The sequence below is a fragment of the Micrasema longulum genome, unplaced genomic scaffold, assembly GCF_059751315.1.
Source record: "Micrasema longulum isolate JH-2025_06_02 unplaced genomic scaffold, ASM5975131v1 h1tg000889l, whole genome shotgun sequence".
In the NCBI taxonomy this organism is placed as follows: domain Eukaryota; kingdom Metazoa; phylum Arthropoda; class Insecta; order Trichoptera; family Brachycentridae; genus Micrasema; species Micrasema longulum.
The window spans coordinates 172,277-187,919 of NW_028278080.1; the positions used below are offsets into that span (position 1 = coordinate 172,277).

General features: G+C 35.0%; 1 protein-coding gene and 1 long non-coding RNA gene across 2 annotated transcripts in view; one reads left to right on the forward strand and one right to left on the reverse strand.

The window, feature by feature from the left end:
* The window catches only part of LOC148278342 (uncharacterized), a 190,347-nt gene that overhangs the window by 134,747 nt on the left and 39,957 nt on the right, over nt 1-15,643 (reverse strand). The gene's annotated exons all lie outside the window — the stretch shown is intronic.
* LOC148278350 (dolichyldiphosphatase 1-like) lies at nt 1,906-14,480 on the forward strand. Its single transcript, XM_088231533.1, has 5 exons — nt 1,906-2,114; nt 2,439-2,539; nt 6,843-7,021; nt 7,938-8,165; nt 13,786-14,480. The coding sequence occupies exons 1-5, from the start codon at nt 2,012-2,014 to the stop codon at nt 13,913-13,915; spliced, it is 741 nt and encodes a 246-aa protein (XP_088087659.1). The 5' UTR covers nt 1,906-2,011; the 3' UTR covers nt 13,916-14,480.

The following is a 15,643-nucleotide window of genomic DNA, read 5'->3' on the forward strand; positions in this document are numbered from 1 at the left end:
TTTACCTCTGTTGGGACAGGAGTAGCGAAGAATATTTAAAAATGTTCTAAAACTACGAAAAGTGATCTGGCACTTTTAGGTTGGTAATTTAACGATAGCCTCAACCAATCTCATGAATACATTTTCACCAGCAAGCACGAAAGAAGTGATAGATACGGTATCTTCCTTTAAAAATACGAATATTTCGGGAATTGATGGTCTTAAAACAAGCATTATTAAATATCTGAAAAAGTTTTTAAGCTTACCTATAACCTATAGCACATATAATAGATACTGGCTTTAAATTAGGATGCTTTCTGTCTTGCCTTAAAGAAGCTTCTATTTTCCTATTTATTAAGCTGGTGAAAAAACCCGTGTATCAAATTATCGTTCAATCTCTCTCTTAAATGTAATCACATTTTTTTGTTTTTTTTTCGAAAATACACATTAATAAATTTCCTTGAGATTGGCAATGCTCTTTCAAATAACCAGTTTAGTTTCCAAGAAGGTAGAAGTACATCAGATGCAATAATTACTGTTACTCGAACTATCACACGAAGTCTTGATAAAGGAATAAAGCTCGTTGCAGTATTTTTAAACCTTGCTAAAGCTTTTGACACAGTTTCCCACCTTATTATCATAGAACGAATACAACGTATTGGCATCAGAGATAAAGCTTTTCTATTGCTTAAAAATGTCTTATCCCTGAGATCGCAACAAACAGTAATTCATTCATCACAGGGGTAAGCGTGAAGTACAAAGTCGACTATTACTTTTGGAGTTCTACAAGGCAGCGTCCTGGGACTAATTTTATTTTTAGGCTACATAAACTCTCTTCGCGAAATAAAAAATGCCGGAAAAAACATTCCGTTTGCCAAAGACATGGTTTTGTTATTTGAGGCTGGTGACTGGAACTCTGTCTTTCGGAAAGCAAACTGTGGTATAAACATTATTAAACAATGGCTAGATAATAACCTCCTTAAACTGAATATCGATAAAATATCTGACATTTTGTATAAATAACAGGACAGTACCAATCAAACAATACGCTTAATCTAAGAATTTACTATCATAAAGCATACCAACTTCTCAAACGGGTAGATTCCATAAAATACCTTAGTATTTTCAATTATAGGATTTTGCGATGGGAGGCTTAGGTCCAGTCACTAAACTCTAGGTTGAGAAAGCTGTGCCATCTATTCTCCTTTTTAGAGACATTCTGGATATTGGCACTCTCAGAAGTGTGTACTTTGCTATGTTTCAATCCACTGCAACCTATTAAATAGCTGGCTGAGGGGGTTCTGTGGCATTAATTTTAAAGTCTCTCATAAGTTTACAGAAATCATTATTGAGAATAATATTCCAGCGCCCTCCAACATACCCGTCAGAACAATTTTTCCAATACATGAAGGTGCTGGATATGAGACAACTGTACCTAAAAGAAACACTTACACACTTCTGGTCGAACAATAAGAAAACACGTCAGCCAAATGTCTGTATGAGATTTTCCCAGAGCACAAATTATGTCATACCCAAAACCCACACGATTTTTACTCAGAGACATCTCTCGTAGATCGCACCAAGTGTTCAATATTTTGGAAGAGTATTTTAAGCTCTTAAGGACAAAAACTATTTTCAGGAGAAGAAGACTAGATTTTTCATAGTAGGAGGGATTTAAATAGGAAAATCCTCGATCATTTTCCGAATTTTTGAGTTTACTATTTACCATATTGATGTGCCATATATGTTTAAAAAAAATATTTTTTGTGTTTCTAATTCTATATTAGTGAACGTATATTTTCTATAATTTCACACACTGAGTTATGTCGGTCTTCAGGGTATTTAGTCTATGGGTTTTGTCTTGAACATTGGCTATGATCTGTCATGTTAGCTAATTTAATCTTTGATCTTACATACTTCCACATTAATCTATGGTACAGATATTTTGGCAAGAAGCAGGAGCGTTTTCAAATTTTATAAGGAATACAAATGTCTGCAAATTTAACATACAGGCCACATTTTTTCTTTAATAATGGTCTCTAAAGAAAATCCGGATATGTTTGATCACACTTTTCACGACGGCAGGCAAATAGAATGGGCTCCACTTACCTTAACACTTGTGGAATATCCAAAAGGTTAGAAAAATATTTGTTTGACACGTCAAGACAATATAAAATCATAATAAAATTAACAGCATCTTTTAACACATTTATTTTTCTTCCTCCCTTGGATGGATTTATTAAATATTGATTATTATGTGTCAGTTACTTGTTTTTCAATCGTCAATATATCATTTTACATACAAGATTTACCCTTTAAATAATTATTTAGAACTTACCTGTTTTTAGCGTTGGTGAATTTGTGCAACAATATAAAAATGAATGTCATCGAAATTAGAATGCATGCACCTAAAACATGACTAATTCTATGCTATTAAAATATTTACTTTTGTATTTTAGGCGATCTTCTAGGAAAACTATTTGCATTCATCAGTCTAACGCCTTTTGGCATAGGCGCAGGATTTATAGCGCTTATATTGTTCAGGAGAGATTTACATACTGTAAGTACTCTCATAGATTAATTTACTATATGCCTTATAAACCTGGTACAAAGTTATACTTATTTAAGTAAGGCCCTAAAGATTCTTACTTTTTATTTTTTGAACCCTTCCTATACTGTGCTAAAAAAACCCGCGCGTTCCAGTGCTGTGTAGTCAATACACATACGAAAATAAGGGATTTGCAATTTAAAAAATGAAACATTCATAGGCAGTAGCTTCAAATAACTGTATTTGAAGTCAAAAGTGATAATATTTTTAATATAATCACTAAAAACATTAAAAAATCATTTGCTAACGCTCACAGCGCGAGGAAACATACCACCCTTGGCGAAACTCCGAGAGTAACTGTGAGCAAATGGCGGTTTGTGGCCAGTGGTACAAGCTGCCCCGCGTCACGCGTACAATTTTCTCACTTGCGAATATATCTATCACCGAGAGTGAGAAGTAAATCGTGTTTGAGACAGTTGTATACTCTGTACTCTTTTACTAAATCACCGCGACAATGTGACACATTGGTAAGCTTTTGATTGTATATTATTATTATATTAATTTTAAGCGAGCAGCTTAAAGCTTATATGCTTAAATCTATTTGAACGAAAGTTAGTTGTTGGTGCACTTTAACTTTTCCGAAACAAATCTAGTCCATTTTTGAACCCATTGAGACTAGACATTAAGATCAGCTCTTGTGGAAGCTTATTCCAACCATCAACAACCCTATTACTCAGGAAATCCTTCCTGGGATTTAGATTGAATCTCGTTTTCTCCAGCCTGAGACTGTGGCCTCGAAGACGAGCATCTTGTTTAAGCTTGAACATAGAATCCAAATTTGGGCAGCTATAGTGACTGTTGAGTATCTTGTATGTCTCTATCAGGTCACCCCTTTCTTGCCATTCCTGCAGCGTTGTGAGACCAAAAGTTTCCAGTCTCTCCACATATGGAAGCCGTTTTTAGGGTCGGCGACAACTTTGTAGCTCGTCTTTGGACTCTTTCCAAAAAGTTGATATCCTTAACAAAATATGAATTCCGTATCTGAAACCCGTATTCAAGAGTAGGTCTGAAATAGGTTTTGTATATTTTTAGTAGCATATTCGGATTAATATATGAGAAGGCTTTTTTTTATCAAGTAGGATAATTGAATTGGATTTTTTCGTTAAGTTAAATAGGTGACATTCCCATTTTAAATCATCTGTTATTGTCCGAGGTCTTTTTGTTATTTCACAGCTTTCAAATCTACACCATTCAGACTATATTTAAGTTTGGGGTTTCGAGCCGATGTGAAGAACTGTAGATTTATTAACATTGAGTTTGAGAAGCCATTTCTTGGTCCATTCATGAATACTGTTCAGGTCTTGCTGTAGTTGAGTTAAGTGAGTGAGTGGGTTTGCATCCAGCTTTGTATCGTCTGCAAAAATTTTGGACTTTGATTGTATGATTGCTGGTAAATCTATAATATAGAGTATAGAGTCAGCGCGTTTGCCTACCATGCGAGAGTCTCGGGTTCGATTTCCGACATAGTTGATATGAAATATTTATTTAAAAGGGAGTTTTCACACCATAATATTTCATAGTCCCTGTACTGGTACTTGAAGCGTAAGACTGATCATCTTACCCTCATGTAACAAAAAATGATCAAGATACTGGTGTAACAATGCAGTGCCCTATGCAAAAAATAATGAAGAGAACCAACTCTAACATGGTAATTCGTCCTGTAAGGAAGTCGTCAATCCAGTCATAAACCTTTCCCCGAATTCCTCTGTGGTACAGTTTGGCTAACAATCTTTTGGTTGGTACTCTGTCAATAGCCTTTTTGAAGTCTAGATAGATAATATCGATTGGGTTATTTTCATTATGTTCCACGGTCCACTAATTCAAACACTCGAGGAGATTAGATATTGTGGATTAGAACATTCAAAGTTTTAAAACAATTAACTTTTCCATGCATTTACACAGTACTTATACTTGTCAAGCTTATCAGTCTGTAGTTACTTGGGTCCAGTCCGTTACCTTTCTTGTAAATTGGTGTGGCTACAGCTTTCTTCCAGTCGCTCGGTAGTCTTCCAGTGTCAAATGAGCTTTTCATAAGAAAAGACACGTGTTTGCTTATATTTGAAGCACATTTTTTCAAGACAATTGATGGGAGGTTATCTAGTGATTTATCTCCAATTAATTATGAAATGATTTTTCTGTGCCCAGTAAGTATTTATTATTTGATAATAAATTATTTCAATCGATACCTAAATATATAACAAAGGAATCCCGAAAATCTTAACCTATTATTTATTACATTTACAAAGATATAAAAGTTTTTAGATTTTTTTTTTATTAAATTTTTTTTTTTTCCGAATTTTGAAATGAAAGGGGTCTAAAAAGTTGCCCTTTGGATTACTCAGAATGCAAAAAATATCAAAAAAAATATTCGATACTACTTTTGGCCCTCAACCAGAGCTCGAAGTTTTCGAAAAAGTCGATTTTTTGGAGTAAACCGTCTGTCATTTCGTATTTAAGTTAGAAAATCAGTCTAATTAAATGTTATAATGTGCATTAAATCTTATTAAATAAGCATCTAAGGGCGTGAGTTGCACTTTGTTTTGTAATAAATGGGTAGCATTGTTTTAATAGGCCATTGTTTTCGTCAATATTAGCCAGGCGCTCGACGGAATTAGTTCCGCGGAGTGTAAACTTTTTCCATTTCGGTAGTTTTAAAGCGCGTTCGAATTTGTAATGTGATTATTTATTTCTAAATTTTCTTTGATTAAGTTATTTCTTTACTAACACAAAATAATTTTATCAATATAGATAATTAACAAAATGTTCAGACAGTGATAAACTTAAAACCTCGGTTGAGGGCCAAAAGTAGTATGGAATTTTTTTTCAAATAATATTTACGTTCAATGTGATCCAAAATGCAACTTTTTAGACCCCTTTCACTTTGATGTCTAAAAAAATAAAAAACCTCACACATCATCGGCCCACTCTAATGTACATGGCTATGATACTCTGGAAAAATCGCAATTGATTCTCTTGGAAATGGGAAGTCGATCATTGATTTTGGGTAATTATTTTTATGAGTCCAATCACCTTATATTTTTTCTTACAGTAAGACTCGATAAATGTTACTCAACAATATCAAAATATGCCAAATCTCAGGGGGTTTTCATCAAGATTGCTTACCATTCACGTTAGCCACATATTCTAAAATGCATCCATTTAGTATGTTGCATAAACAAGGAAAGGAATTGTTGTGTTACTTATCAGAAATGGTATTTTTTTCACTAAAAAAAAAAACACTTTTTCCTTGGCATAGTAACAGTATTACAAACGATTAATATATTTCAAATACATACTCCTTTGTCATCATCATTTACAATTTATTTGCCAATTATAAACATCTAAGTAAAAAATATTAAAGACTTGTAGTATAACTGGGAGGTAAGACTAACATAACTAGTAAAAATGGGATTAGAGATTAAAAAAATCTAAATAATTAAAAATATATATTATCATTTGTATATATATTATATTCACCCGGTGGGGCATGGGGCATTGCATTCGTATGCCAAATGCAGCGTATTTGGATCATCTGTTACATGAATGTGATCATTCAGTTTCCAGTCCGAGAATATTAAAATATTGCAGCATAAAACCACTTTATAAAAAAATATTTCGTGGTGATCCTTCCAAAAATCAAACCCAAGACTTAAAGCATGGTTGACGACTGCGCCAACCACTACACAACAAAGTGAACTTTTCTTCTCTCAATTTCTTTTTACAGGATCTTTACCTGAGAGTAGTCGTAGTGTCTAAAACCTCATCCAGGATTTTGGTTCTCACACACGTAACTGTATTTTTTATCCGACTAAAAAAATGTGCAGTGACATCAAAATAAAACTTCTTGGTTTGGTTATCCTGATCCTCACTTAAAAGTACTTATTGTTTCAAAGTATTTTTAACAACTACTGAATTGTCAAACTTGATTAGGAAGTCCTTTTTTTACATTTCGATAAAATAAGTCATTGGAGTGGAACAAAACAAGCTTCGATTCATATCATAGTAGATGGCTTTCGGTGTATTAAGGGAAAAACTTTTATTTGAAATTTGACTAATCGTAATTTTGATCTTCAAGATGTCTCTTATGAAATTGTCTTAAGATTACTTTTGAAATTGTCTTAAGATTACTTATGAAATTGTCTTAAGATTACTTATGAAATTGTCTTAAGATTACTTATGAAATTGTCTTAAGATTAGTATGCAAACCTATGAGGCAAAAAATTATTGATTTTAATCAAGCATTTTTTTCTTTCAGATAACATTTTTCATTGGAACTTTAGTAAATGAAGCATTTAATATGGTACTAAAACACACCATTAGAGAAGCACGACCAGCAGTTAGAAAAAGCATTTATAGTGAATATGGAATGCCATCATCACACGCACAGTTTATGTGGTTCTTTACTACTTATATTATTTTTTTTATATTTATAAGGTAAGACACAGGTTTTTTTATTGCATGCCTTTTGTCAAAATATGATAATGTCATTCAAAATATGAGATATATCCAGATAGTAAGTCCCGTTTGTATTTCTTGCCATCGCGGCGCTGTTGTCTTAGTTTCGTGCATGGGTGGTACTTGCCCTGACTTGTTGAGCTGACGCCATTATGAGTTGGCGGACTGTTGTGTATGCTTCGTGGAGCTTGTTTAAAATGCCGAATAATTTTTTTTTTCTTCTGAATTTGTACTTGTTTTTTTTTAATTTGTCAAATGGAACTTACTTTCTGGATATACCTTGTACATGTTTACTTATTATTAAGTAGAATGTAAGAAAAATACCACATTTCTGCATTTCTTTTAAAAAATTAAATCCAAGTTTTGCTTCCACATCTTTTTGTTCAATCTGTTTTCTTCAAATCATTCCAACAAATTTTACTTTAATGCTTTGTCTTTATATGAGTACCAATATGCTTAAATTTGGTCTAATCGAGGTGTAATCTTCCGGTCAAACAGTAATTATATTTTTATAAGTAAAGTTTTTTACAGAAGTACATAAAACAATAGTTTTTATTTAATATTTATTTACTTAATTTTTTTAATGGTGTGATTTAAAAATAAAACAGCATTTTAAATAACATAATCATATGATTTCCCTACTTTTTATCAGATTGCAGCCTTTACATACTAGTCATAAATAATCATACTAGGAAAGTCTTGAAAGTTGTGGTAAAATGGGGTTTATACCGTGGACCTTTGATCTATGAGTCCCCGACACTACCATGGGTCTACAACCCAAATCTTAAAATAATGTGTCACTTGCTAAATTTCTACAAATTATCAACAAAATATCATGCGAACAATTTTGTACTTTAGTTCATGGCCTAGCTAATGTCGCACATTTCGTATTAAGGTTACAGCACATAAATGGAAAGTCTGTAATGTCCCGTGTGTGGGTGGCGGGAGCTGTGGGCGGAGCCATCGGGGGTGCTTCCGCCGTGTCAGTAGCGCGGGTGTACCTGCTCTACCACAGCGCACGGCAGGTGGCCGTCGGAGCAGCCGTAGGCGTGGTGGCTGCCACTTTGTGGTTCGCTTTCACCCACTGTGTACTGACTCCACTGTTCCCACAGATTGTGTGCTGGTGAGATTAAAACATTATTATTTATTAACATCATTCCCTATCCTTGCCTAGTGGTGAATGGATACATCAATTGCATTGTATTTTAATAATTTTTTTGGTTTAGTTTCGATATTGTTAATACTCTTCTAAAATTTATATTGCATTTAACAAAGCATTCCAATTATAGGCAGGAAATAAAAATATTTTTCATGCGCAAGAAATTATGCTCACTAAGTTTTTTTAAGCCAATCGACCGGCTTATGAAAGCCCTAATGGATTGGCATGAATGATATGTAATATATTGATTAAACTTAATCTAAACAATCTTAGAAACTTGATATAGACCGAAAGTACCGCTGTGCCAAATCCATCAATTCTATAATTTCTTGTTCAAAAATAATTTCTGTGAACGCGTCTATCTTTAAAAAAATACCGTTAGATTTTTTTTGGAAGCAACAATGACCCGAATTGCGCCTTTCGCAAGGGTCGTTGTATGTAATAAAAGTCTGTCCACTCAGGCAATCGGGAGCCTATTGTTCTTGCCGAGAAGGTACCCCAAGAACCAGCCACATGTCAATATTTGTGAAGCTCAGGACACTTTTAAAAACGCGAATAGTAATAGTTTAAAATAATATTTATATTTTGAAATCCAAATCACTTTATTTACATGAATTATATTTTACAATTTACATGAAAATTATAACAGCAACCATCACGCCGTTTCCCCGTAAAAGTAGGTAGAGAGGATGGAACGCCACGTCACTCTATCTCAGCATATAGACTTCGCTTCTTCTACTTCATACCTATTCTCGTGCACGCTCGCCGATTATTCCGATTCTTATCATAAGTTACTTATAAGACTAGGTTAATTTAATATTTAAGTAGTAGAATAAGTTTTAAGAACACCATTTGGCGGGAAAGACGGGATTCGGCGGGAAAAGAAGACCGCCCCGACCGAAGCGTGCGCCCGCCAATGAGAGCGACGAGACCAACCGGGAAGGGGGGACGTCGAAAAGATGATAAAAACCGTGACGCCCGCTTCCCGGACTCTCTTCCTTGTTGGACTCTCTTCCTTGTTAGACTCTCTTCCACTCGGACTCTCTTCCTTGTTGAACTCTCTTCCTTGTTAGACTCTCTTCCTTGTTAGACGCTCTTCCTTGTTAGACTCTCTTCCACTCGGACTCTCTTCCTTGTTGGACTCTCTTCCACCTGGACTCTCTTCCTTGTTAGACTCTTTTCCACTTAAACTCTTTCTACGGAAACTCTCTTCTACGGAAACACTCTCTTCGCCGAACTCTCTCTCCGAGTTGACCTCGAGGGTCACGGGCGGGTGCCTTGCCATCCCCGTGGCCCAGTCAGCAGCCCAGTCAGCAGCCACTAGAAAAGCCACCACGCTGGCTAACCAGCCCTGAAGCCGCAGCCCCGACGCTGCCGCCTACGACGTACCCCACGCGCTCACGTCGCCGCACCACGGTGACGCAGCCCACGCACCCACGCGCCCACGCCGCTGCGCTCATGACGAGCCGCCCACGTCGTGCGTCCCTCCACGCACCCGACGTCACTTTTCATGCCCCGCCATGGGACAGGAAGCCACGCCGCCGCTCATGACGAACCGTCCTCGCGGCATTCCTCACCGCAGCTGGACGCCGCCGTCCCAGCTACCCCTGTCGCCGCAGCCAGATGCCGCCTCCCCCTTCGATGTACCACGCCGCCGCCCCCATCGTGTCCTGTGCCCACGCTGCACGCCAAGGACCCACGCCGCCTTCGCGTCACCACGCCGCCTTCGCGTCACCACGCCGCGCGCCGCATCAGGGCGTAAGGTTAATTTTAAGTTTATTGTTAAGGCTAATTCTAAGTTAGGTTAGATTTTGTTCATAATTTAATTTAAATACATTTAATTTCCATCGTTTATCTTATTTCCTTTCTTACCCCTCCACATTGACATAATTAAACTGAATGCAACTTTAATCTAATTGTTATTCTTTACGAATAACTGGCGCCCGACTAAACCAAACGTCTCTCACTCTCTTAATTAATGTTTTTTTTTAACGCTAATTTTTATTTCATTTTATATATTTTTATCTTTTAATTACGTTTTTCGAGGTTGTCAAACTATTTAAAAGTACAATAGGTATAATCATGGCATGATCTAGGCAGACATGGCAAGTGTGTCATCTTTAAGCCGGGAGTGATAACACCGCTTGCTTCTTGAATACTCGCATTTGCTGTAGGAACACATCGACAGCACCGCTTAGTGAGATTTATATTAACTGTTCTGGGGATCCGTGGCAGAGGTGAAAAGAATCCGACATTAGTTCTAAAATTTCCTACAGCAAATACAGCATTGATATGCAAGTTACAGTGAGGTTAATCTGAGCGAGGATATCATGCAACGATGATAATTTGTCTTGGCAACAGCGCAATGTACTGTGTCAAATATTATTTGTGCATTTATAGTATCTTTATATATATTACTAGCGGACCCCACAGACATTGTCCTGCCCGAACGTTGGCTTGCCTGCTATTAGTTTGGAAAAAGACTTTTCATTGATAAGTAGGTACCTAGGTACTTGTTTATGGTTGAATTCCAAGACATAAAATAAATCTTTTTTCAAATATGGCATTCTTTTTGAAAACATCAAACTCCGGTCTTCTAACCAACAGAGGGGTGTACTTATGTAGGAATACGATTTTAAAAAATGTATTGAAAGTAATATTATTTTAGTATTACTAAAAATCCAGTAAAAAGAAATAAAGAGGGTAGAAATTATGAGGAATTTAAAGAAATAATCTGATTGAGATCCACAAAAAACAAATGCTGTTTGTAAGCATTCAAAAACAAACTTTTTTCATGCACAAAAAAACAACATCTTTCCATGTTTTTGTAAATGCATTCTCCTCAAATGCAACCCTGGTAGATAACTTAATAAAACATTTATGCTCCTTACTTCTTTTTTACATATTAGATTGAAGATTTTAATATCTATGAACACGCACTGCGCAAAGATCTATATTTCTCCGCATATAAAACCGCATGTGAATCGGCTAAGTCGTTTAGGAGTTCAGTGACATCACACGCACAGAGGAATTATATATATTATAAATATAAAGATTCTTCTGTACGTGTCGCTGAACTCCTCCTAAACGGCTTTACCGATTTACGTGCGGTTTTCAGCAAAATGCAGATCTTTGTGCTGGGCGTGTTCATAGATATTAAAATTTTCAATCTAATCTATTTTTCATCGACCTACCAGGGTATCTTTTGACGAGAATGCTTATACAAACAAAATGGAAGGATGGTGTTTTATTGTGTTTAAAAAAAGTTTGTTTTTGAGTGTTTACAAACAACATTAGCTTTTTATGGATCACAATCAGATTCTTTCCTTATAATTTCTTTCCATTTATTTCGTTTTACTGGATTTTTGGTAATACTAAAAAAAAATTCACTGACATTCAATTCATTTTTGAAAATCGAATTCATGAATGAAGTGCACCCCTGTTGGTGAGAAGAGCAAAGTTTGACATTTGCAAAAAGAATTCTATAATTGAAAATAATTTATTTAATATTTTAGAATTCAACCATAAACAAGTACCTAAGTACCTACTTAAATTCAATATTTGAATATTAATAATTGTTGGTTTTGGAATTCAATCATAAAAAAGTACCCAGGTACCTACTTATCAAAAAAAAATATTTTTTACAATCACGAATGAAGAAACAATCTGTCATTTTTATTTTAATTTCTTTTGTCATAATTTTAGAGGGCTCGGGGTAAAATGTGGTCTGACTTTTCTTCATTAACACGTATTCCCGTATTTTCTCCCTTGATTATGGCACTCGAGCGGTGATTTTTGCATGATTTTGATTTAAAGCATGACGCGGACTCTTCAATCACATGATGTGATAAAAAAAAAACTATCCCTTATTACGAATATGTTAATAGCTCAAAAAAGGCAAAAATATATAACGTGTGTTCTTATTTCTTTATTAATCTGGTTATACAGGTAAACGTCGTTTTACACCGGGGTTCCGTTCCTAGAGACACCGGCATAAAATGAACACAAATATAATGGAAGATTTAAGGTTAGGTTCCGTGTCAAGATCCTAAAAACAATCTAACATGTTTATTTAATACATATCTCACATATGTATATTCAAAATAAATTGTTAATTTGATAAATACAGTTTAAATTAGTTTATAAAATAAATAATAATCTCTTGATATAAATAATGAATTTGTTACAATAAGTACCGACGAAGTTGTGAGTTGGTATTTATTATAAAAAAATCAAATTAAATTCTCACACTTTTAAAAAAGCATCCAATTTCATTTGCTTCGATCGTTGCTTCTTTTCTTGCAGAATCATAGCATAAGGTCGAACAGCAGATGTGACGCTTCTTTTAACATTTGCGCTTCGATGGAAATCCCCATTGCATATGACCGCTTGTGTTACAGGAATGTTTTTTTAATTGGTGTCATCAACCCACAATGCTAACATTTTTTCCATTTTCTCTATATTTTTGCTCCAGCTGTAAGTTGCGTGCTTTACACTAACAGCCGTTATCTGTTGAGCGGAATATTTTATTTTCTCAGCGTTTTTCATGATGTTTGTCACAGTGAACGGGAGTAAATTTAGAGCTTTGCAGACAAAAGGTCGGGTTTGGCCCATCTTCAATGCATTTAATTACGTCCATTTTTGTCTCCAGGCAAATTATTTTTTGTGCTTTTTTCACACAATGTTTGGGTTCTGAATCACTATTGTCGCCCATAATGAAACTACAAATTTTTTTTAATTCTTTTAGTTTTAATAATAATTTTTAAAAATATATAATCATACCTTTTTATTTTTTTTCCCGGTAGTTGGCGCTGCAATCTCTATTTCAAATGTCACTTAGTATATAGTTATCGAAAATTAGAATTTTTCAAGATTTTGCGTTTGCTGAACCAGTTAATAGCAAGCAAGCCAATGTTCAAGCAGGACAATGTCTGTCGAGTGCGCTAGTATTTGTATATATTTTTTCATTCCTATTAAGAAAATAAATATATTCGTTTTCATGATTTACACAAATATTAAAGTTTTTGGGGCCATTTTCAAAGATTTGTAAATAACTCACTATTAGAAAATGGGAATCAAGTTGTGGTAGAGCAGGGTTTGAACCTCGGACCTCTAATCCGCGAATCAACAACATTAGCCACAGGACCACAATCCAGCTCAAAACATACTGTTCTTTATTAAAGAAAAAACTGATAAAAGTATTCCTCGGTATGGAATTTCTCAGCAAGGAATACATTATAACAAATTAACATAAATTTATATATCTATGAAATACTTAACAAATCCAGGGACAATGAAATATAGCCGTTCAAAAGACCTTTGAAATCTATATTTCACACCCACCCTTCCAGGAATTGAGCCCACGACCTCAAGAATGTTAGGGGACACGTCAACCACTACACAACGTATCTTATCTTATCTCCACTTGATTTCCTTAGTCAACATTTTTACCTGAGAGCAGCCATCGAGTCAAAAGCACTCGTTTAGGCGGATGACGAATACAATTTTGTGTGAAGTTGTACATCTATAAAAAGGTAAATGTTACAATCATAAAATGCATAAAAATGTGAATATTGTTCCCCAGGAGGATATCAGAGCTACTACTCCTCCGCGACACGACTCTCATTCCCAACGTCCTCTGGTTCGAGTACACCAGCAGTCGCCAGGAGGCGAGAGCCCGCTCCCGCAAGCTCGTCCCCATGAAGGCTCAGTGACGAGGGCCTGGCGCGGGCGGCGCCAAGTGATGGACGCTGGGGCGCGCCACGCGCCTCGCTCGCCACTCGCGCTTCACTCGCCTCACGCTCGCTCTCCCCCTCCTGCTGCTACTGCTCGTCTTGTATCAGAGAGCCTGATTCAATACCTAACCCGACCTTATTTAATCTAAATCCAACTTTTGTTATTATCATTATGCCAAAAGCCTGATTCATTGACTTAGTAATTAGTTCACCCAATACTTCACCCTAACTACTCTCAGTCAAAAATAACTCAAAGAGTGATATGTAAGAGGATGTGTTGGCAGCAAAAATCTAGTGATTTGAAAAAAATATTAGTGATTTGAAATCATAGCCAAACGTAAGTGGAATAATTTAATTACATATTTAGTTGTGTAATATCTCTATGTATAAAATATTTTAGTGATTTTACACCAACTAAAAACTCAACTAAATTATCACAAAGTTAGTGCTTCAAATATTCATTTTAAAATTGGTTTTACCTTTGAAGGGTACACGGCAAGAACTGGCTTATTAACAAATAATTAATTTTACAGGAGACCAAAAAGAAGAATTAAAACCTTTATTGCGGTACACTGGGTTCATGTACCTAATAATATAGGTTTTCAGCTTATGATTTGACTGTTTTTTGGCACCCGTGACTCCCTTTCAATTTATAATACAGGGAGCCACATTTTGTTAGTTTTTAATATTCTATTTTTTTATTTCATCCAGGAGAACAAAATGGCACTAATATCTAAAAAATTAAAAAAATGCAATGAGGCCGTTTTAGCCGTTCACCCTTCATATATCCAGTCAAATTCATATACATACATCTTTATTCCCCAGTGCAAAAATAATATTAGGTAATCATATAAATTATATATAACCGGGGAAAATTTCTTACATATTTAATACTAAAATGTATGGATTGTACGGATAATTTCTAGGAAACCTCGAGTACTATGATAATAAATGCATTTAAATATTGTAAATAATAATGAATATAGATTTCTCGATGGTATCCTGCCATGTACTTTGTAGTAGAATATTTTGGAAAATATTTTTGTGAATTCATGCTGGTTTAGTGCTCAAGTCACGGCAACTATACTATAGCTAATAAAGAAAGTACTGTATTGAATATTTGGTCTTATTTTTGTAGGACATTTAGGGCACGTGGCTGATAATAAAACAATTAATGGGAAAACCTGAATGTCACCTGCCAAATACTTTTTTAGCTATCAAATTGCAGCAAAAATGGTTCTTGTTCTTTCACATACCGAATGATATTCATACAATTAATTTAAAATGTCATTTATATAACAGATGTGTAATTTATTTTCCAATGAAATATAAAACCTATTCTTTATATTTGAAGAAAAATTGGGAAGATTTTATGAAAAATTTATTACATATGTATTGACTTTATATACATTGTTTACAGTACTTGCGTGTCTGTAGAGGTGGTGGCATATTAGACAATTCACACAATTATAAATACGTAAAACTACCCAATTAAATATTGATATTATAGATTTTCATAATAATCAATTAGTAATCAATTAGATAATCAATTAGATGTAACTTCTAGCCCAATTATAAAAATGTTTCCACTGTAATTTTTGTCTATTTGTCTCTCTGTCATTTTAAATCATGTGTTTTAACCATTGACATATGTATATATATACACTAGATGCAGCACTAAGCACCCGTCTCGTGTTCCATCCAACT